This window comes from Phascolarctos cinereus, unplaced genomic scaffold (assembly GCF_003287225.1).
Source record: "Phascolarctos cinereus isolate Bilbo 61053 unplaced genomic scaffold, phaCin_HiC Scaffold_9;HRSCAF=440, whole genome shotgun sequence".
NCBI lineage: Eukaryota > Metazoa > Chordata > Mammalia > Diprotodontia > Phascolarctidae > Phascolarctos > Phascolarctos cinereus.
In genome coordinates, this window is record NW_027556402.1 from 117916807 (window position 1) to 117940396 (window position 23590).

General features: G+C 52.2%; 1 protein-coding gene and 3 pseudogenes across 1 annotated transcript; all 4 read left to right on the forward strand.

Annotated features, from left to right (window-relative positions):
- The first annotated feature begins 29 nt into the window (after positions 1 to 29).
- On the forward strand, positions 30 to 1195 carry LOC110203618 (ELL-associated factor 1 pseudogene; annotated as a pseudogene).
- Positions 1196 to 2043: 848 nt separating this feature from the next.
- LOC110203619 (ELL-associated factor 1-like) lies at positions 2044 to 8585 on the forward strand. The gene is given in 5 exon segments (XM_020980110.1): positions 2044 to 2252; positions 7072 to 7169; positions 7266 to 7340; positions 7682 to 8434; positions 8437 to 8585. Coding segments are annotated over 5 exon segments (1284 nt in total).
- A 6432-nt stretch (positions 8586 to 15017) lies between these two features.
- Positions 15018 to 15942, forward strand: LOC110203620 (ELL-associated factor 1 pseudogene; annotated as a pseudogene).
- A 6440-nt stretch (positions 15943 to 22382) lies between these two features.
- On the forward strand, positions 22383 to 23342 carry LOC110203621 (ELL-associated factor 1 pseudogene; annotated as a pseudogene).
- Positions 23343 to 23590: the final 248 nt, after the last annotated feature.

Genomic DNA, 23590 nt, shown 5'->3' on the forward strand with positions numbered 1-23590 from the left:
GGAGGAAGTGAAGATGTTTTCTTGGAGAGATGGTGGTGCTGAATGGCCAGGGCTCACGTGGACGGCAGAGCCTGGAAGGGCTCTCCCAAGCCGGTTGGTCGCCGCACCTTGTGGGGGTGGAGTCAAGGGAGGGGCTAAGCAGAGGAAGACGCAGAAAACAGCGCCTCCCCTCAGGGTCAACATCTTGTGCTGCCACAGCTCCAGGGGAAGAGCTGGCATTCTCTGTCCAGAGAGGAATCTCTGAGAAGGCGGCAATCAGAGGCCTAGGAACATGGAGGCGAGGGCGTCCATTGAGATCTGGGCCGCAAGGGTCGGAGCGGGCGGTATCTGCAGGCCGCTTCCCCCGGCGGGCAAAGGGCCAAGGACCGCACCGCCAACCGCTGCTGGACGGCCGAGAGCACTGCCTCAAGCTCGGCGACAGCTTCCAGAAGACGCCCAAGGTCTTCTTCCACACCATCCGCTATGATTTTAAACCAGCAGCCCTAGACACTTCAGGTGAAGGAGAGCTCCAGGTTGCCAAAGGAGATGCAGTCACCCTTGCGCTACCACACGTTCCTGGAGCGACACATGCGAGGACGGTGTACCAAGGAAACAAAAGACCGTACCAGGGAGACTGTGTTCTCATCGTTAATCATGACACTGGTGAATGCGTGTTGGAGAAACTCACTAGCAGCATTCAGGTCAAGAAGAGAAGAAGTGAAGGAAGCAGCCAAATCGAGGCGCCAATGGAGCAGCCCCCAGCTGGACCACCCCCACTTCCAGCAGCCATTCGAGCCCCAGGGAAGCCGTGGGTTGGGCCAAAAACCTCTCCAGTCCAAGAGAACCCTTTGCCTGAACTCGACTTGGAGGACCTGAAGAGAGAGCTGAGGGCAGAGCTGGAAATCCTGGAAAACAGGAGGAGGAGGAGGAGGACGAAGAGGAGGAGGAGCGGGCGGCAGCGGGAGCAGCGGGAGCAGCGGGAGCAGCTCGTCGGATTCCGAGAGTACCTCCTCCAGCGACGACGAAAGCGCCAGCAGCCAAGTGGACGAGGCCGGCCGCCCGGGCCTTCCACTCCCAGCCTCGTCGCCCGCACTTCAGCGGAGGAAACCCTGCTACCAATGGCACCAGCCGGCCGCCGGGAAACAACCAGATGCTGGACATCCTGCGAAGTGACTTACAAGTGAGCGAGTCTGGCAGTGACCGCGACGACTGCTAGCTTCGCCGCTTCGCCGCTTCCCCGCTCTGTCTCTTTGGTGGGAGAACATGTGGAGGCAGCGGGACTCGAGCAGAAACCCACCACCAAAGGACAGCGCTGGAGGATCCCTGAGCACTGAGGAGTAGTTACCGAGCCCGAGCTCGGGGCTCTTGTCCATATTAGCTGAAGACCGTTTGAAAAGGAGGACCGAGATCCTTACAGTCAGTAACTAGGAGGGTTGCTTTTTGGTCAACCTTGTGGAGGGAAAACTCAGCAGCGGGCGTGGGGGTGGGCCGGGAGGGCGGGGAGGGAGTGGGCGTCTCAGTGGTTCAAAGGAGGAGGGATTGACATCCTCGGCAGTCGTTGGTTTGGAAGAGCCATCGTCAGGGCTGAAGACAATTCTTTGGCCTTTGAAGGGAAAGCAGCAGCCACGGAGTGGCTTAAAGCCTCTTCTAACTGAGATGGAGGTTGTGGCCTTGCTGGCCTGAGGAGAACTGACCTGAGAGGCCAGTGCCGACAGACTTAGGCATAGCCTTTCCGAAGTAGAGAGGACATCGAAGACGGTCCAATGCAAGCAGGGAAGCTTAGAGAGGCAGATGCACAGCCAGGAAAGAACCTGGGTGGGAGGACAACCCAAGGCTCCAGCACTTGCCCTCTTTCGCCATAATGCCTCCAGTTGTATTGAATCGAATATTGATGGAACACCTACTGTGTGCAGAGCTTAGGTGCATAGCCACACCAGTGATCGGTGTGTCCCTAGAGCAATCAGATACCCTTCTAGAGCTTTGTAGCTAGTGAGAAGGAGAGAGAAAGGCTGGAAAGAGGATACCTCTGCTTTCCAACAGTCACCCGTTGCTGAATAGGGGAAGATGCACGAGTTCTCTTGGGATGAAGAACAGTCATACGTGCAAAGACCGCACCAGGAATCCAGAGACAACATGGTCAAAGTGGAGCACAGCAAGGCCAAGCTGCCCCAACAAATCCAGAATCTACAAGCTGGGACTGTAGAAGGAGAAGAGAATTTGGACCGGGTGCCCTTTGGAAGAGCTGCAGGAAAGAAAGGGCACGTGGGAAAGGCGTGAGGGGTGCCTACTACTTGAAGAAACAGAGCTTGCTTCCCCTGCCTGGACCACCTGCCCCATCACAGGCTTGAGAGAAGTGCTCAAGAGTTTCCAGAGGGATAGAACCCTTGATGCGGACTCAGCCCATCCTCACCTCCTCCCGTCTGAAGATTTGAAGAGTGTCCAGTATGCAAGTGTCCCTCGACACCTGCCTGACCACAAAGACAGACTGGACCGTGTCCCTGCAGCTTTGGGGGCCCACACCTTCATCTCCCACAAACACCGTTGAGTGGCAGCTTGGGATCTGGGCATCTGTAAAGATTTCCTCAGCAGAAAGGGGAAGCTCTCATCAGCCTTTGAAGATGGGAGGACTCTAGCAGCTGTTACAACTGGACGTTGTTTCTTCCTGTGGGATTGGCAACGTGTCTTTCAGTCCAGCCCACCTAGTCGAAAGTGGACGTTTCTCTGGATCAGGCAAAGGGACATAGAGCCTTTGACGATGTCACAGACAGTTGCCTGCTCCACAGTCTCTGGAGGACCTCTTCCCCCTGACGTCTCTCCTTACCTTCCTCAGAAAGAAAGTAGCCCTGGATCCCTCATGATCTGTCCAGGGCAGTAAAGGGCAGAGGCCTGTCAATGACGCTGAGGAATACGGGTGACTCTGTAGGACATGTGACTGAACATGACACTGCGAGTGGCTATCTGTATAGATTTGTTCTCATGTGGATCAATAAAGTGATGTGTGATTATTCAAACCAATGAGCGTCAGTTCTATCTGGTTGATCCTTGCTTCTGCTCACACCAAAAATTCATCCCATCGGACCTTACCACTGGAAAATGCTTCGTCTCCAAGACCTTTAGAAGGGAAGCTTTGTGCCTGGCCTCTATGATCTAGAGGAACAAGATAGACTGTCAAACGTCAACGAAATAAAAAAAGAAACTTTTTTAAAAACAATAAATTTATTTATTTGCTTGTTTTCTGTTTCCAACATTCACTTCCCTGACGTTTTGAGTTCCAAATTTTCTTCAAAATTCTCTAGTCCACGCCCCAAGATAGCAGATAAACTGAGAGAGGCTCAAAATATACATTCATAAAAAGCCTCTTTTCCAATTCCTCACATTGTAAAGAAGAATCAGAACTAATGGGACAAAGCAGAAGGAAAAAAGAAACAGAGAGAAAGATGGAGAGACAGAGAGAGAGAGAGGGAGAGAGAGAGACAGAGACAGAGAGACAGAGAGAGAGAGAGGGAGAGAGAGAGACAGAGACAGAGGGAGAGAGAGAGAGACAGAGACAGAGAGACAGAGAGAGACAGAGACAGAGAGAGAGACAGAAAGAGAGAGAGACAGAGAGAGACAGAGAGAGAGAGACAGAGACAGAGAGAGACAGAGAGAGAGCAAATATTGTGCCTCAATCACCGTTCAGTTTCCATGGTTCTTTTTCTGGATGTGGGCAGCATTTTGCATCATGTGCCTTTCAGGTTTTTCTGAAGTCCACCTCCTCATCATTTCTTATAGCAAAATACTCTTCCATTACATTCATATAGCACCCCTTCCTCAGCCATTTCCCAACTGACAGGCATGCCCTTCTTTCCCAATTCTTTGCCACCAGAAAAGGCTGCTCTCAATATTTTTGCACCCGTGGGCCCTTTTCCCATTTGGATGATCTCTTTGGGATGCAGACCTCGAAGTGGTATTGCTGGGTCAAAGAGTATGCACAGTTGGATAGCACTTTGGGCATAGTTCCAAATGGCTCTCCAGAATGGGTGGATCAGTTCACAACTCCACCAACAATGCATTAGGGTCCCGATTTAAGAAAGAAAAAAAATCTTCCGCTTCTTCCTGTGGTAGTCCCAAGTCAGGCTACACTGAAAAGTCAGACCTGACACACACATCATAGCAGATTGTGGAGGTTTAGTGCTTGATGGTCAAAGAGTTGGGAAAGTCCTCCTTACAAGCCTGGTCATTCCCTTCCCCCACTCCCTCCCTTGGAATCAACAGGGTACTCAGTGGGGAGGGGGCAAACACATCCGAGTTTTCCCCTTAACCCTTCTCCTCCCAGATCAGAGGAGGACAAGAGAGTTTCACTTTTCCTCCCCCACCTGGGAATTGCACCTCCCCCCAGCTGGGGAGATGGAGGGGCAAGGAGGGGCAGCAGCTCCAGCCTGGGCCCCACTGACCAATGGCCTTGGATCCTGGGCCAACCCAGAACGCCCGCAGGTTTCACCCAGGTTCGGCACACCCTGCTCACCAACTCTCTTACCCACCACCAGCAGCCTTGGGGAGACAGGAAAGTTGGAGTTTTGACATGTTCCTCAGGAGATACCCATTCTCTGGGGAAAGTCCTGGGAAAATCCATTCAACACACTGCAAGTCGGCTCACTGATTCCTAAAGGCTTGCTTTCAAGTTCCAAACAGGTCAACTTTGGTATCCATTACGCCTAGCACCTTTTCCTCATTCGGTTACAGCCGAAACAATTTGGCTATCACTTATGAAAATGCTAAGATGCTTGCTTGTTCTTTTCATGCGAAGACCTCAAGCTGGTACTTGATTACCCTGTGTGTGGAAAGCAGGGGATGAGGTGAGAGCCTCATCCAGATCGGTTCTGCCCAACCACAGCAGTCCTTAGCACTGAGGGGAGATAGGGTGGATAGGAAGCCCCTTCTCTGAGGGCCCCATCCATCCCTTTTATTTGGCAAACCTCTCTAAAAGGGGCTTTGGCTTATGCAGCTCCTAAACAATGAACCTGGCTTGCTGTCAGTTGGCAAGTGTTTAGAAATGATATCAAACGATTGCCTTTTACACCAGGACCAATTGAAAACGGGGGTGTCGATCCTGAACAATGGTTTTCCCTATGCTGTGCTTCATGAAACTTGCTGTTCGAAGTCAAAGCTCATGGGACCTTACATGACTTTCCTCTGAGTTGTCTGATAGATCTCAATAATCCATCAGGATCCAATAGTCCATGATCCACCTTCTAAGAGAAATGCTACAACCTACTCGGAGAGAATGGGACTGTTCCAGGTGGGGTCTGCATCAGGAAAAGCTGAGAGGGCAATTGTAGCTGCAGTCTAAGGTGGGGCCCTCCTGGCTCAGCTTCCCCATTGTGTACCTCTGAAAAGGTGTGTTGCTCAGCTGGCTATTCCTCAGTCTGGCTAGGAAGTGGAATTGATCCTTTCACGACTGGAAAACTGTGAATTCACCCTCGCAATACTCTTGTATCTGCTTTATGCTTTGTGAACAGATTTCTATCATGAGAGCAAACGGTCAGTCACAGATCTGAGCACAATGCAAGTGTGTGAGATCTTGCTGTTTTCACCTGAGTCGGGAGGCAGTCCATATCCCCAGTGACGGATTTGAAATGAGAAACATCTCCAGTTTGCTTTGGGGAAGAAAGTTATTTGGAATCCCAGGGGAAGCTCGGGGCAGTAACAAGATCAAATAACCCTGCAGGTGCAATGGACATGATGTTCATGGGCTTCTGCACTTTGACTTCTCCCTCTCTTTGGGCCGTGCAGATTTGTGTCTTCCACATCAGCTAGAGTTGGCAAGAAACAGTGGGGAGCAGCCTAGGTCATGCCCTCGTCCCCTGGATGCAGCCTGTGCTAGGTTCCGGTCAACCTCCTCCTGGGACCCCCTCCAGCTCTATGCCCGTGCCAGCGTGGGAATCAGTTTCACAAGCCTAGACCTTCAACCTCAAGCCAGACGAATCTGGTACCCATTTGGCTGAGGAGGGAATAAGGATGGGGCTCAGATGATGGACACCAACAAAGCCCTGGACTTTCCCACAGAGCCCAGGCCCTGGGGTTGGCCTGGGGCACCCACTCCTTCCCAGTTCCTTGAGTAGTGCTGTCGACCTTGCCCCAATCTCCAATTCTCTCTTACCTCTAACCTAGCCCACAACTTCACTGTCTCTTCCTTCCGGATTGTCCCAGCTGCTTCCCAACCTTCATTCCATCCATACCCCTTCTCAGTTCTTTCCCGATACTACGTCCATCTTATGCCCCATTCGATTGCTCAGATTCTTCAAATCTGGCCAGTGCCTCCACTTCTTCAACTCTCACCCACCTCAACTGCTGTGTTCATAACCCTCGTCTCAGACTGAAAGAAGGCTGGAGAGGAATTCTTTCCACGTCGGACGTGTGTCTTTTGCCCTTGCATTTCCAGGTTCCCAGCACCCATCGATGGCAAAGCACCCACCTCACAGTATCTTTCCTCTAGAAGCAATCCGATTCTTACTCAACCCGTTCGCAAGCACACAAACACACACACACACACACACACACACTCACACATGAAAATGGTCTTTTTCTCATCAAATTTGCCTAGAGCACCAAGTCTCAATCGTTCCACTCTTCCCATTCTTCCCTACTTTCTATTCTGCTTTTCTCTCATGGTTGGAGTCAAGGAATCATCCTCCACCCCAAATTCTGGATCAACTCTGCCTACAGTATAGCTCATGCAAGATGGCTTCTGGCTGGACAGTTTTCCAAGGACACCTTTGCTTCTTTGACAAATCTGATTTCCCTGGCAAGCAATTCTGCATCGGGGGGGGGGGGCATTGCACTCAAGATCCCACCCATTTCAATGACTCTTTAACCAAGGGGTTAGCTATGCAAATGACTGCCCCTCCACTTCAGGATTGGCATTGTGCTTGTTCAGTCAATTGGTGGCTCTCTTGGGGGTTTTCTAGGGAAAGGTGCTGGAGTAGTTTACCCTTCCCTCCCTCCACCCTCGTTCTGCAGGGGAGGAAAAGGAGGCAAGCAGGGTTGGGTGACGTGCCTTCCGTTTGCGTGCCAGTGTTGTTCCCCTGTACACCTTGCTCTCCCTCTGTTCAGAGCTAGCACACCAAAGAAGACATTTGCAAAGAATACTGATGCTGTCCCTCTATTTCCCAAGAGAAATGCCGACCATTTCTCCCCACTGCCCACTGGCGGCAAGGATTGAAGGGCAGTCCTGGGGGAGGGGTGGTGCTGCAGTTTGGGGAAAGACATGATGATTGGCGGTTTTCCCTGCCCTCTTCCCATCTCAGAACCTCAGACGCTCAGAAACCTGCTGGTCCTGGTGCGTGCCAATGACATGGATCCTTGCTACGTGACCCAGTTAGGTAGGAGAACTGGAGAGCTTTGCAAGTGCTAGGAGGAAGTGAAGATGTTTTCTTGGAGAGATGGTGGTGCTGAATGGCCAGGGCTCACGTGGACGGCAGAGCCTGGAAGGGCTCTCCCAAGCCGGTTGGTCGCCGCACCTTGTGGGGGTGGAGTCAAGGGAGGGGCTAAGCAGAGGAAGACGCAGAAAACAGCGCCTCCCCTCAGGGTCAACATCTTGTGCTGCCACAGCTCCAGGGGAAGAGCTGGCATTCTCTGTCCAGAGAGGAATCTCTGAGAAGGCGGCAATCAGAGGCCTAGGAACATGGAGGCGAGGGCGTCCATTGAGAATCTGGGCCGCAAGGGTCGGAGCGGGCGGTATCTGCAGGCCGCTTCCCCGGCGGGCAAAGGGCCAAGGACCGCACCGCCAACCCGCTGCTGGACGGCCGAGAGCACTGCCTCAAGCTCGGCGACAGCTTCCAGAAGACGCCCAAGGTCTTCTTCCACACCATCCGCTATGATTTTAAACCAGCAGCCCTAGACACTTCAGGTGAAGGAGAGCTCCAGGTTGCCAAAGGAGATGCAGTCACCCTTGCGCTACCACACGTTCCTGGAGCGACACATGCGAGGACGGTGTACCAAGGAAACAAAAGACCGTACCAGGGAGACTGTGTTCTCATCGTTAATCATGACACTGGTGAATGCGTGTTGGAGAAACTCACTAGCAGCATTCAGGTCAAGAAGAGAAGAAGTGAAGGAAGCAGCCAAATCGAGGCGCCAATGGAGCAGCCCCCAGCTGGACCACCCCCACTTCCAGCAGCCATTCGAGCCCCAGGGAAGCCGTGGGTTGGGCCAAAAACCTCTCCAGTCCAAGAGAACCCTTTGCCTGAACTCGACTTGGAGGACCTGAAGAGAGAGCTGAGGGCAGAGCTGGAAATCCTGGAAAACAGGAGGAGGAGGAGGAGGAGGACGAAGAGGAGGAGGAGCGGCGGCAGCGGGAGCAGCGGGAGCAGCGGGAGCAGCGGGAGCAGCGGGAGCAGCTCGTCGGATTCCGAGAGTACCTCCTCCAGCGACGACGAAAGCGCCAGCAGCCAAGTGGACGAGCCGGCCGCCGGGCCTTCCACTCCCAGCCTCGTCGCCCGCACTTCAGCGGAGGAAACCCTGCTACCAATGGCACCAGCCGGCCGCCGGGAAACAACCAGATGCTGGACATCCTGCGAAGTGACTTACAAGTGAGCGAGTCTGGCAGTGACCGCGACGACTGCTAGCTTCGCCGCTTCGCCGCTTCCCCGCTCTGTCTCTTTGGTGGGAGAACATGTGGAGGCAGCGGGACTCGAGCAGAAACCCACCACCAAAGGACAGCGCTGGAGGATCCCTGAGCACTGAGGAGTAGTTACCGAGCCCGAGCTCGGGGCTCTTGTCCATATTAGCTGAAGACCGTTTGAAAAGGAGGACCGAGATCCTTACAGTCAGTAACTAGGAGGGTTGCTTTTTGGTCAACCTTGTGGAGGGAAAACTCAGCAGCGGGCGTGGGGGTGGGGCCGGGAGGGCAGGGAGTGGGCGTCTCAGTGGTTCAAAGGAGGAGGGATTGACATCCTCGGCAGTCGTTGGTTTGGAAGAGCCATCGTCAGGGCTGAAGACAATTCTTTGGCCTTTGAAGGGAAAGCAGCAGCCACGGAGTGGCTTAAAGCCTCTTCTAACTGAGATGGAGGTTGTGGCCTTGCTGGCCTGAGGAGAACTGACCTGAGAGGCCAGTGCCGACAGACTTAGGCATAGCCTTTCCGAAGTAGAGAGGACATCGAAGACGGTCCAATGCAAGCAGGGAAGCTTAGAGAGGCAGATGCACAGCCAGGAAAGAACCTGGGTGGGAGGACAACCCAAGGCTCCAGCACTTGCCCTCTTTCGCCATAATGCCTCCAGTTGTATTGAATCGAATATTGATGGAACACCTACTGTGTGCAGAGCTTAGGTGCATAGCCACACCAGTGATCGGTGTGTCCCTAGAGCAATCAGATACCCTTCTAGAGCTTTGTAGCTAGTGAGAAGGAGAGAGAAAGGCTGGAAAGAGGATACCTCTGCTTTCCAACAGTCACCCGTTGCTGAATAGGGGAAGATGCACGAGTTCTCTTGGGATGAAGAACAGTCATACGTGCAAAGACCGCACCAGGAATCCAGAGACAACATGGTCAAAGTGGAGCACAGCAAGGCCAAGCTGCCCCAACAAATCCAGAATCTACAAGCTGGGACTGTAGAAGGAGAAGAGAATTTGGACCGGGTGCCCTTTGGAAGAGCTGCAGGAAAGAAAGGGCACGTGGGAAAGGCGTGAGGGGTGCCTACTACTTGAAGAAACAGAGCTTGCTTCCCCTGCCTGGACCACCTGCCCCATCACAGGCTTGAGAGAAGTGCTCAAGAGTTTCCAGAGGGATAGAACCCTTGATGCGGACTCAGCCCATCCTCACCTCCTCCCGTCTGAAGATTTGAAGAGTGTCCAGTATGCAAGTGTCCCTCGACACCTGCCTGACCACAAAGACAGACTGGACCGTGTCCCTGCAGCTTTGGGGGCCCACACCTTCATCTCCCACAAACACCGTTGAGTGGCAGCTTGGGATCTGGGCATCTGTAAAGATTTCCTCAGCAGAAAGGGGAAGCTCTCATCAGCCTTTGAAGATGGGAGGACTCTAGCAGCTGTTACAACTGGACGTTGTTTCTTCCTGTGGGATTGGCAACGTGTCTTTCAGTCCAGCCCACCTAGTCGAAAGTGGACGTTTCTCTGGATCAGGCAAAGGGACATAGAGCCTTTGACGATGTCACAGACAGTTGCCTGCTCCACAGTCTCTGGAGGACCTCTTCCCCCTGACGTCTCTCCTTACCTTCCTCAGAAAGAAAGTAGCCCTGGATCCCTCATGATCTGTCCAGGGCAGTAAAGGGCAGAGGCCTGTCAATGACGCTGAGGAATACGGGTGACTCTGTAGGACATGTGACTGAACATGACACTGCGAGTGGCTATCTGTATAGATTTGTTCTCATGTGGATCAATAAAGTGATGTGTGATTATTCAAACCAATGAGCGTCAGTTCTATCTGGTTGATCCTTGCTTCTGCTCACACCAAAAATTCATCCCATCGGACCTTACCACTGGAAAATGCTTCGTCTCCAAGACCTTTAGAAGGGAAGCTTTGTGCCTGGCCTCTATGATCTAGAGGAACAAGATAGACTGTCAAACGTCAACGAAATAAAAAAAGAAACTTTTTTAAAAACAATAAATTTATTTATTTGCTTGTTTTCTGTTTCCAACATTCACTTCCCTGACGTTTTGAGTTCCAAATTTTCTTCAAAATTCTCTAGTCCACGCCCCAAGATAGCAGATAAACTGAGAGAGGCTCAAAATATACATTCATAAAAAGCCTCTTTTCCAATTCCTCACATTGTAAAGAAGAATCAGAACTAATGGGACAAAGCAGAAGGAAAAAAGAAACAGAGAGAAAGATGGAGAGACAGAGAGAGAGAGAGGGAGAGAGAGAGACAGAGACAGAGAGACAGAGAGAGAGAGAGGGAGAGAGAGAGACAGAGACAGAGGGAGAGAGAGAGAGACAGAGACAGAGAGACAGAGAGAGACAGAGACAGAGAGAGAGACAGAAAGAGAGAGAGACAGAGAGAGACAGAGAGAGAGAGACAGAGACAGAGAGAGACAGAGAGAGAGCAAATATTGTGCCTCAATCACCGTTCAGTTTCCATGGTTCTTTTTCTGGATGTGGGCAGCATTTTGCATCATGTGCCTTTCAGGTTTTTCTGAAGTCCACCTCCTCATCATTTCTTATAGCAAAATACTCTTCCATTACATTCATATAGCACCCCTTCCTCAGCCATTTCCCAACTGACAGGCATGCCCTTCTTTCCCAATTCTTTGCCACCAGAAAAGGCTGCTCTCAATATTTTTGCACCCGTGGGCCCTTTTCCCATTTGGATGATCTCTTTGGGATGCAGACCTCGAAGTGGTATTGCTGGGTCAAAGAGTATGCACAGTTGGATAGCACTTTGGGCATAGTTCCAAATGGCTCTCCAGAATGGGTGGATCAGTTCACAACTCCACCAACAATGCATTAGGGTCCCGATTTAAGAAAGAAAAAAAATCTTCCGCTTCTTCCTGTGGTAGTCCCAAGTCAGGCTACACTGAAAAGTCAGACCTGACACACACATCATAGCAGATTGTGGAGGTTTAGTGCTTGATGGTCAAAGAGTTGGGAAAGTCCTCCTTACAAGCCTGGTCATTCCCTTCCCCCACTCCCTCCCTTGGAATCAACAGGGTACTCAGTGGGGAGGGGGCAAACACATCCGAGTTTTCCCCTTAACCCTTCTCCTCCCAGATCAGAGGAGGACAAGAGAGTTTCACTTTTCCTCCCCCACCTGGGAATTGCACCTCCCCCCAGCTGGGGAGATGGAGGGGCAAGGAGGGGCAGCAGCTCCAGCCTGGGCCCCACTGACAATGGCCTTGGATCCTGGGCCAACCCAGAACGCCCGCAGGTTTCACCCAGGTTCGGCACACCCTGCTCACCAACTCTCTTACCCACCACCAGCAGCCTTGGGGAGACAGGAAAGTTGGAGTTTTGACATGTTCCTCAGGAGATACCCATTCTCTGGGGAAAGTCCTGGGAAAATCCATTCAACACACTGCAAGTCGGCTCACTGATTCCTAAAGGCTTGCTTTCAAGTTCCAAACAGGTCAACTTTGGTATCCATTACGCCTAGCACCTTTTCTCATTCGGTTACAGCCGAAACAATTTGGCTATCACTTATGAAAATGCTAAGATGCTTGCTTGTTCTTTTCATGCGAAGACCTCAAGCTGGTACTTGATTACCCTGTGTGTGGAAAGCAGGGGATGAGGTGAGAGCCTCATCCAGATCGGTTCTGCCCAACCACAGCAGTCCTTAGCACTGAGGGGAGATAGGGTGGATAGGAAGCCCCTTCTCTGAGGGCCCCATCCATCCCTTTTATTTGGTAAACCTCTCTAAAAGGGGCTTTGGCTTATGCAGCTCCTAAACAATGAACCTGGCTTGCTGTCAGTTGGCAAGTGTTTAGAAATGATATCAAACGATTGCCTTTTACACCAGGACCAATTGAAAACGGGGGTGTCGATCCTGAACAATGGTTTTCCCTATGCTGTGCTTCATGAAACTTGCTGTTCGAAGTCAAAGCTCATGGGACCTTACATGACTTTCCTCTGAGTTGTCTGATAGATCTCAATAATCCATCAGGATCCAATAGTCCATGATCCACCTTCTAAGAGAAATGCTACAACCTACTCGGAGAGAATGGGACTGTTCCAGGTGGGGTCTGCATCAGGAAAAGCTGAGAGGGCAATTGTAGCTGCAGTCTAAGGTGGGGCCCTCCTGGCTCAGCTTCCCCATTGTGTACCTCTGAAAAGGTGTGTTGCTCAGCTGGCTATTCCTCAGTCTGGCTAGGAAGTGGAATTGATCCTTTCACGACTGGAAAACTGTGAATTCACCCTCGCAATACTCTTGTATCTGCTTTATGCTTTGTGAACAGATTTCTATCATGAGAGCAAACGGTCAGTCACAGATCTGAGCACAATGCAAGTGTGTGAGATCTTGCTGTTTTCACCTGAGTCGGGAGGCAGTCCATATCCCCAGTGACGGATTTGAAATGAGAAACATCTCCAGTTTGCTTTGGGGAAGAAAGTTATTTGGAATCCCAGGGGAAGCTCGGGGCAGTAACAAGATCAAATAACCCTGCAGGTGCAATGGACATGATGTTCATGGGCTTCTGCACTTTGACTTCTCCCTCTCTTTGGGCCGTGCAGATTTGTGTCTTCCACATCAGCTAGAGTTGGCAAGAAACAGTGGGGAGCAGCCTAGGTCATGCCCTCGTCCCCTGGATGCAGCCTGTGCTAGGTTCCGGTCAACCTCCTCCTGGGACCCCCTCCAGCTCTATGCCCGTGCCAGCGTGGGAATCAGTTTCACAAGCCTAGACCTTCAACCTCAAGCCAGACGAATCTGGTACCCATTTGGCTGAGGAGGGAATAAGGATGGGGCTCAGATGATGGACACCAACAAAGCCCTGGACTTTCCCACAGAGCCCAGGCCCTGGGGTTGGCCTGGGGCACCCACTCCTTCCCAGTTCCTTGAGTAGTGCTGTCGACCTTGCCCCAATCTCCAATTCTCTCTTACCTCTAACCTAGCCCACAACTTCACTGTCTCTTCCTTCCGGATTGTCCCAGCTGCTTCCCAACCTTCATTCCATCCATACCCCTTCTCAGTTCTTTCCCGATACTACGTCCATCTTATGCCCCATTCGATTGCTCAGATTCTTCAAATCTGGCCAGTGCCTCCACTTCTTCAACTCTCACCCACCTCAACTGCTGTGTTCATAACCCTCGTCTCAGACTGAAAGAAGGCTGGAGAGGAATTCTTTCCACGTCGGACGTGTGTCTTTTGCCCTTGCATTTCCAGGTTCCCAGCACCCATCGATGGCAAAGCACCCACCTCACAGTATCTTTCCTCTAGAAGCAATCCGATTCTTACTCAACCCGTTCGCAAGCACACAACCACACACACACACACACACACACATGAAAATGGTCTTTTTCTCATCAAATTTGCCTAGAGCACCAAGTCTCAATCGTTCCACTCTTCCCATTCTTCCCTACTTTCTATTCTGCTTTTCTCTCATGGTTGGAGTCAAGGAATCATCCTCCACCCCAAATTCTGGATCAACTCTGCCTACAGTATAGCTCATGCAAGATGGCTTCTGGCTGGACAGTTTTCCAAGGACACCTTTGCTTCTTTGACAAATCTGATTTCCCTGGCAAGCAATTCTGCATCGGGGGGGGGGGCATTGCACTCAAGATCCCACCCATTTCAATGACTCTTTAACCAAGGGGTTAGCTATGCAAATGACTGCCCCTCCACTTCAGGATTGGCATTGTGCTTGTTCAGTCAATTGGTGGCTCTCTTGGGGGTTTTCTAGGGAAAGGTGCTGGAGTAGTTTACCCTTCCCTCCCTCCACCCTCGTTCTGCAGGGGAGGAAAAGGAGGCAAGCAGGGTTGGGTGACGTGCCTTCCGTTTGCGTGCCAGTGTTGTTCCCTGTACACCTTGCTCTCCCTCTGTTCAGAGCTAGCACACCAAAGAAGACATTTGCAAAGAATACTGATGCTGTCCCTCTATTTCCCAAGAGAAATGCCGACCATTTCTCCCCACTGCCCACTGGCGGCAAGGATTGAAGGGCAGTCCTGGGGGAGGGGTGGTGCTGCAGTTTGGGGAAAGACATGATGATTGGCGGTTTTCCCTGCCCTCTTCCCATCTCAGAACCTCAGACGCTCAGAAACCTGCTGGTCCTGGTGCGTGCCAATGACATGGATCCTTGCTACGTGACCCAGTTAGGTAGGAGAACTGGAGAGCTTTGCAAGTGCTAGGAGGAAGTGAAGATGTTTTCTTGGAGAGATGGTGGTGCTGAATGGCCAGGGCTCACGTGGACGGCAGAGCCTGGAAGGGCTCTCCCAAGCCGGTTGGTCGCCGCACCTTGTGGGGGTGGAGTCAAGGGAGGGGCTAAGCAGAGGAAGACGCAGAAAACAGCGCCTCCCCTCAGGGTCAACATCTTGTGCTGCCACAGCTCCAGGGGAAGAGCTGGCATTCTCTGTCCAGAGAGGAATCTCTGAGAAGGCGGCAATCAGAGGCCTAGGAACATGGAGGCGAGGGCGTCCATTGAGAATCTGGGCCGCAAGGGTCGGAGCGGGCGGTATCTGCAGGCCGCTTCCCCCGGCGGGCAAAGGGCCAAGGACCGCACCGCCAACCCGCTGCTGGACGGCCGAGAGCACTGCCTCAAGCTCGGCGACAGCTTCCAGAAGACGCCCAAGGTCTTCTTCCACACCATCCGCTATGATTTTAAACCAGCAGCCCTAGACACTTCAGGTGAAGGAGAGCTCCAGGTTGCCAAAGGAGATGCAGTCACCCTTGCGCTACCACACGTTCCTGGAGCGACACATGCGAGGACGGTGTACCAAGGAAACAAAAGACCGTACCAGGGAGACTGTGTTCTCATCATTAATCATGACACTGGTGAATGCGTGTTGGAGAAACTCACTAGCAGCATTCAGGTCAAGAAGAGAAGAAGTGAAGGAAGCAGCCAAATCGAGGCGCCAATGGAGCAGCCCCCAGCTGGACCACCCCCACTTCCAGCAGCCATTCGAGCCCCAGGGAAGCCGTGGGTTGGGCCAAAAACCTCTCCAGTCCAAGAGAACCCTTTGCCTGAACTCGACTTGGAGGACCTGAAGAGAGAGCTGAGGGCAGAGCTGGAAATCCTGGAAAACAGGAGGAGGAGGAGGAGGACGAAGAAGGAGGAGCAGCGGGAGCAGCGGGAGCAGCGGGAGCAGCGGGAGCAGCTCGTCGGATTCCGAGAGTACCTCCTCCAGCGACGACGAAAGCGCCAGCAGCCAAGTGGACGAGCCGGCCGCCCGGGCCTTCCACTCCCAGCCTCGTCGCCCGCACTTCAGCGGAGGAAACCCTGCTACCAATGGCACCAGCCGGCCGCCGGGAAACAACCAGATGCTGGACATCCTGCGAAGTGACTTACAAGTGAGCGAGTCTGGCAGTGACCGCGACGACTGCTAGCTTCGCCGCTTCGCCGCTTCCCCGCTCTGTCTCTTTGGTGGGAGAACATGTGGAGGCAGCGGGACTCGAGCAGAAACCCACCACCAAAGGACAGCGCTGGAGGATCCCTGAGCACTGAGGAGTAGTTACCGAGCCCGAGCTCGGGGCTCTTGTCCATATTAGCTGAAGACCGTTTGAAAAGGAGGACCGAGATCCTTACAGTCAGTAACTAGGAGGGTTGCTTTTTGGTCAACCTTGTGGAGGGAAAACTCAGCAGCGGGCGTGGGGGTGGGGCCGGGAGGGCGGGGAGGGAGTGGGCGTCTCAGTGGTTCAAAGGAGGAGGGATTGACATCCTCGGCAGTCGTTGGTTTGGAAGAGCCATCGTCAGGGCTGAAGACAATTCTTTGGCCTTTGAAGGGAAAGCAGCAGCACGGAGTGGCTTAAAGCCTCTTCTAATTGAGATGGAGGTTGTGGCCTTGCTGGCCTGAGGAGAACTGACCTGAGAGGCCAGTGCCGACAGACTTAGGCATAGCCTTTCCGAAGTAGAGAGGACATCGAAGACGGTCCAATGCAAGCAGGGAAGCTTAGAGAGGCAGATGCACAGCCAGGAAAGAACCTGGGTGGGAGGACAACCCAAGGCTCCAGCACTTGCCCTCTTTCGCCATAATGCCTCCAGTTGTATTGAATCGAATATTGATGGAACACCTACTGTGTGCAGAGCTTAGGTGCATAGCCACACCAGTGATCGGTGTGTCCCTAGAGCAATCAGATACCCTTCTAGAGCTTTGTAGCTAGTGAGAAGGAGAGAGAAAGGCTGGAAAGAGGATACCTCTGCTTTCCAACAGTCACCCGTTGCTGAATAGGGGAAGATGCACGAGTTCTCTTGGGATGAAGAACAGTCATACGTGCAAAGACCGCACCAGGAATCCAGAGACAACATGGTCAAAGTGGAGCACAGCAAGGCCAAGCTGCCCCAACAAATCCAGAATCTACAAGCTGGGACTGTAGAAGGAGAAGAGAATTTGGACCGGGTGCCCTTTGGAAGAGCTGCAGGAAAGAAAGGGCACGTGGGAAAGGCGTGAGGGGTGCCTACTACTTGAAGAAACAGAGCTTGCTTCCCCTGCCTGGACCACCTGCCCCATCACAGGCTTGAGAGAAGTGCTCAAGAGTTTCCAGAGGGATAGAACCCTTGATGCGGACTCAGCCCATCCTCACCTCCTCCCGTCTGAAGATTTGAAGAGTGTCCAGTATGCAAGTGTCCCTCGACACCTGCCTGACCACAAAGACAGACTGGACCGTGTCCCTGCAGCTTTGGGGGCCCACACCTTCATCTCCCACAAACACCGTTGAGTGGCAGCTTGGGATCTGGGCATCTGTAAAGATTTCCTCAGCAGAAAGGGGAAGCTCTCATCAGCCTTTGAAGATGGGAGGACTCTAGCAGCTGTTACAACTGGACGTTGTTTCTTCCTGTGGGATTGGCAACGTGTCTTTCAGTCCAGCCCACCTAGTCGAAAGTGGACGTTTCTCTGGATCAGGCAAAGGGACATAGAGCCTTTGACGATGTCACAGCAGTTGCCTGCTCCACAGTCTCTGGAGGACCTCTTCCCCCTGACGTCTCTCCTTACCTTCCTCAGAAAGAAAGTAGCCCTGGATCCCTCATGATCTGTCCAGGGCAGTAAAGGGCAGAGGCCTGTCAATGACGCTGAGGAATACGGGTGACTCTGTAGGACATGTGACTGAACATGACACTGCGAGTGGCTATCTGTATAGATTTGTTCTCATGTGGATCAATAAAGTGATGTGTGATTATTCAAACCAATGAGCGTCAGTTCTATCTGGTTGATCCTTGCTTCTGCTCACACCAAAAATTCATCCCATCGGACCTTACCACTGGAAAATGCTTCGTCTCCAAGACCTTTAGAAGGGAAGCTTTGTGCCTGGCCTCTATGATCTAGAGGAACAAGATAGACTGTCAAACGTCAACGAAATAAAAAAAGAAACTTTTTTAAAAACAATAAATTTATTTATTTGCTTGTTTTCTGTTTCCAACATTCACTTCCCTGACGTTTTGAGTTCCAAATTTTCTTCAAAATTCTCTAGTCCACGCCCCAAGATAGCAGATAAACTGAGAGAGGCTCAAAATATACATTCATAAAAAGCCTCTTTTCCAATTCCTCACATTGTAAAGAAGAATCAGAACTAATGGGACAAAGCAGAAGGAAAAAAGAAACAGAGAGAAAGATGGAGAGACAGAGAGAGAGAGAGGGAGAGAGAGAGACAGAGACAGAGAGACAGAGAGAGAGAGAGGGAGAGAGAGAGACAGAGACAGAGGGAGAGAGAGAGAGAGAGAGAGACAGAGAGACAGAGAGAGACAGAGACAGAGAGAGAGAGAGAGAGAAAGAGAGAGAGACAGAGAGAGACAGAGAGAGAGAGACAGAGACAGAGAGAGACAGAGAGAGAGCAAATATTGTGCCTCAATCACCGTTCAGTTTCCATGGTTCTTTTTCTGGATGTGGGCAGCATTTTGCATCATGTGCCTTTCAGGTTTTTCTGAAGTCCACCTCCTCATCATTTCTTATAGCAAAATACTCTTCCATTACATTCATATAGCACCCCTTCCTCAGCCATTTCCCAACTGACAGGCATGCCCTTCTTTCCCAATTCTTTGCCACCAGAAAAGGCTGCTCTCAATATTTTTGCACCCGTGGGCCCTTTTCCCATTTGGATGATCTCTTTGGGATGCAGACCTCGAAGTGGTATTGCTGGGTCAAAGAGTATGCACAGTTGGATAGCACTTTGGGCATAGTTCCAAATGGCTCTCCAGAATGGGTGGATCAGTTCACAACTCCACCAACAATGCATTAGGGTCCCGATTTAAGAAAGAAAAAAAATCTTCCGCTTCTTCCTGTGGTAGTCCCAAGTCAGGCTACACTGAAAAGTCAGACCTGACACACACATCATAGCAGATTGTGGAGGTTTAGTGCTTGATGGTCAAAGAGTTGGGAAAGTCCTCCTTACAAGCCTGGTCATTCCCTTCCCCCACTCCCTCCCTTGGAATCAACAGGGTACTCAGTGGGGAGGGGGCAAACACATCCGAGTTTTCCCCTTAACCCTTCTCCTCCCAGATCAGAGGAGGACAAGAGAGTTTCACTTTTCCTCCCCCACCTGGGAATTGCACCTCCCCCCAGCTGGGGAGATGGAGGGGCAAGGAGGGGCAGCAGCTCCAGCCTGGGCCCCACTGACAATGGCCTTGGATCCTGGGCCAACCCAGAACGCCCGCAGGTTTCACCCAGGTTCGGCACACCCTGCTCACCAACTCTCTTACCCACCACCAGCAGCCTTGGGGAGACAGGAAAGTTGGAGTTTTGACATGTTCCTCAGGAGATACCCATTCTCTGGGGAAAGTCCTGGGAAAATCCATTCAACACACTGCAAGTCGGCTCACTGATTCCTAAAGGCTTGCTTTCAAGTTCCAAACAGGTCAACTTTGGTATCCATTACGCCTAGCACCTTTTCCATTCGGTTACAGCCGAAACAATTTGGCTATCACTTATGAAAATGCTAAGATGCTTGCTTGTTCTTTTCATGCGAAGACCTCAAGCTGGTACTTGATTACCCTGTGTGTGGAAAGCAGGGGATGAGGTGAGAGCCTCATCCAGATCGGTTCTGCCCAACCACAGCAGTCCTTAGCACTGAGGGGAGATAGGGTGGATAGGAAGCCCCTTCTCTGAGGGCCCCATCCATCCCTTTTATTTGGTAAACCTCTCTAAAAGGGGCTTTGGCTTATGCAGCTCCTAAACAATGAACCTGGCTTGCTGTCAGTTGGCAAGTGTTTAGAAATGATATCAAACGATTGCCTTTTACACCAGGACCAATTGAAAACGGGGGTGTCGATCCTGAACAATGGTTTTCCCTATGCTGTGCTTCATGAAACTTGCTGTTCGAAGTCAAAGCTCATGGGACCTTACATGACTTTCCTCTGAGTTGTCTGATAGATCTCAATAATCCATCAGGATCCAATAGTCCATGATCCACCTTCTAAGAGAAATGCTACAACCTACTCGGAGAGAATGGGACTGTTCCAGGTGGGGTCTGCATCAGGAAAAGCTGAGAGGGCAATTGTAGCTGCAGTCTAAGGTGGGGCCCTCCTGGCTCAGCTTCCCCATTGTGTACCTCTGAAAAGGTGTGTTGCTCAGCTGGCTATTCCTCAGTCTGGCTAGGAAGTGGAATTGATCCTTTCACGACTGGAAAACTGTGAATTCACCCTCGCAATACTCTTGTATCTGCTTTATGCTTTGTGAACAGATTTCTATCATGAGAGCAAACGGTCAGTCACAGATCTGAGCACAATGCAAGTGTGTGAGATCTTGCTGTTTTCACCTGAGTCGGGAGGCAGTCCATATCCCCAGTGACGGATTTGAAATGAGAAACATCTCCAGTTTGCTTTGGGGAAGAAAGTTATTTGGAATCCCAGGGGAAGCTCGGGGCAGTAACAAGATCAAATAACCCTGCAGGTGCAATGGACATGATGTTCATGGGGCTTCTGCACTTTGACTTCTCCTCTCTTTGGGCCGTGCAGATTTGTGTCTTCCACATCAGCTAGAGTTGGCAAGAAACAGTGGGGAGCAGCCTAGGTCATGCCCTCGTCCCCTGGATGCAGCCTGTGCTAGGTTCCGGTCAACCTCCTCCTGGGACCCCCTCCAGCTCTATGCCCGTGCCAGCGTGGGAATCAGTTTCACAAGCCTAGACCTTCAACCTCAAGCCAGACGAATCTGGTACCCATTTGGCTGAGGAGGGAATAAGGATGGGGCTCAGATGATGGACACCAACAAAGCCCTGGACTTTCCCACAGAGCCCAGGCCCTGGGGTTGGCCTGGGGCACCCACTCCTTCCCAGTTCCTTGAGTAGTGCTGTCGACCTTGCCCCAATCTCCAATTCTCTCTTACCTCTAACCTAGCCCACAACTTCACTGTCTCTTCCTTCCGGATTGTCCCAGCTGCTTCCCAACCTTCATTCCATCCATACCCCTTCTCAGTTCTTTCCCGATACTACGTCCATCTTATGCCCCATTCGATTGCTCAGATTCTTCAAATCTGGCCAGTGCCTCCAGTTCTTCAACTCTCACCCACCTCAACTGCTGTGTTCATAACCCTCGTCTCAGACTGAAAGAAGGCTGGAGAGGAATTCTTTCCACGTCGGACGTGTGTCTTTTGCCCTTGCATTTCCAGGTTCCCAGCACCCATCGATGGCAAAGCACCCACCTCACAGTATCTTTCCTCTAGAAGCAATCCGATTCTTACTCAACCCGTTCCCAAGCATACAAACACACACACACACACACACACACATGAAAATGGTCTTTTTCTCATCAAATTTGCCTAGAGCACCAAGTCTCAATCGTTCCACTCTTCCCATTCTTCCCTACTTTCTATTCTGCTTTTCTCTCATGGTTGGAGTCAAGGAATCATCCTCCACCCCAAATTCTGGATCAACTCTGCCTACAGTATAGCTCATGCAAGATGGCTTCTGGCTGGACAGTTTTCCAAGGACACCTTTGCTTCTTTGACAAATCTGATTTCCCTGGCAAGCAATTCTGCATCGGGGGGGGGGGGCATTGCACTCAAGATCCCACCCATTTCAATGACTCTTTAACCAAGGGGTTAGCTATGCAAATGACTGCCCCTCCACTTCAGGATTGGCATTGTGCTTGTTCAGTCAATTGGTGGCTCTCTTGGGGGTTTTCTAGGGAAAGGTGCTGGAGTAGTTTACCCTTCCCTCCCTCCACCCTCGTTCTGCAGGGGAGGAAAAGGAGGCAAGCAGGGTTGGGTGACGTGCCTTCCGTTTGCGTGCCAGTGTTGTTCCCTGTACACCTTGCTCTCCCTCTGTTCAGAGCTAGCACACCAAAGAAGACATTTGCAAAGAATACTGATGCTGTCCCTCTATTTCCCAAGAGAAATGCCGACCATTTCTCCCCACTGCCCACTGGCGGCAAGGATTGAAGGGCAGTCCTGGGGGAGGGGTGGTGCTGCAGTTTGGGGAAAGACATGATGATTGGCGGTTTTCCCTGCCCTCTTCCCATCTCAGAACCTCAGACGCTCAGAAACCTGCTGGTCCTGGTGCGTGCCAATGACATGGATCCTTGCTACGTGACCCAGTTAGGTAGGAGAACTGGAGAGCTTTGCAAGTGCTAGGAGGAAGTGAAGATGTTTTCTTGGAGAGATGGTGGTGCTGAATGGCCAGGGCTCACGTGGACGGCAGAGCCTGGAAGGGCTCTCCCAAGCCGGTTGGTCGCCGCACCTTGTGGGGGTGGAGTCAAGGGAGGGGCTAAGCAGAGGAAGACGCAGAAAACAGCGCCTCCCCTCAGGGTCAACATCTTGTGCTGCCACAGCTCCAGGGGAAGAGCTGGCATTCTCTGTCCAGAGAGGAATCTCTGAGAAGGCGGCAATCAGAGGCCTAGGAACATGGAGGCGAGGGCGTCCATTGAGAATCTGGGCCGCAAGGGTCGGAGCGGGCGGTATCTGCAGGCCGCTTCCCCCGGCGGGCAAAGGGCCAAGGACCGCACCGCCAACCCGCTGCTGGACGGCCGAGAGCACTGCCTCAAGCTCGGCGACAGCTTCCAGAAGACGCCCAAGGTCTTCTTCCACACCATCCGCTATGATTTTAAACCAGCAGCCCTAGACACTTCAGGTGAAGGAGAGCTCCAGGTTGCCAAAGGAGATGCAGTCACCCTTGCGCTACCACACGTTCCTGGAGCGACACATGCGAGGACGGTGTACCAAGGAAACAAAAGACCGTACCAGGGAGACTGTGTTCTCATCATTAATCATGACACTGGTGAATGCGTGTTGGAGAAACTCACTAGCAGCATTCAGGTCAAGAAGAGAAGAAGTGAAGGAAGCAGCCAAATCGAGGCGCCAATGGAGCAGCCCCCAGCTGGACCACCCCCACTTCCAGCAGCCATTCGAGCCCCAGGGAAGCCGTGGGTTGGGCCAAAAACCTCTCCAGTCCAAGAGAACCCTTTGCCTGAACTCGACTTGGAGGACCTGAAGAGAGAGCTGAGGGCAGAGCTGGAAATCCTGGAAAACAGGAGGAGGAGGAGGAGGACGAAGAGGAGGAGGAGCGGCGGCAGCGGGAGCAGCGGGAGCAGCGGGAGCAGCGGGAGCAGCGGGAGCAGCGGGAGCAGCGGGAGCAGCTCGTCGGATTCCGAGAGTACCTCCTCCAGCGACGACGAAAGCGCCAGCAGCCAAGTGGACGAGCCGGCCGCCCGGGCCTTCCACTCCCAGCCTCGTCGCCCGCACTTCAGCGGAGGAAACCCTGCTACCAATGGCACCAGCCGGCCGCCGGGAAACAACCAGATGCTGGACATCCTGCGAAGTGACTTACAAGTGAGCGAGTCTGGCAGTGACCGCGACGACTGCTAGCTTCGCCGCTTCGCCGCTTCCCCGCTCTGTCTCTTTGGTGGGAGAACATGTGGAGGCAGCGGGACTCGAGCAGAAACCCACCACCAAAGGACAGCGCTGGAGGATCCCTGAGCACTGAGGAGTAGTTACCGAGCCCGAGCTCGGGGCTCTTGTCCATATTAGCTGAAGACCGTTTGAAAAGGAGGACCGAGATCCTTACAGTCAGTAACTAGGAGGGTTGCTTTTTGGTCAACCTTGTGGAGGGAAAA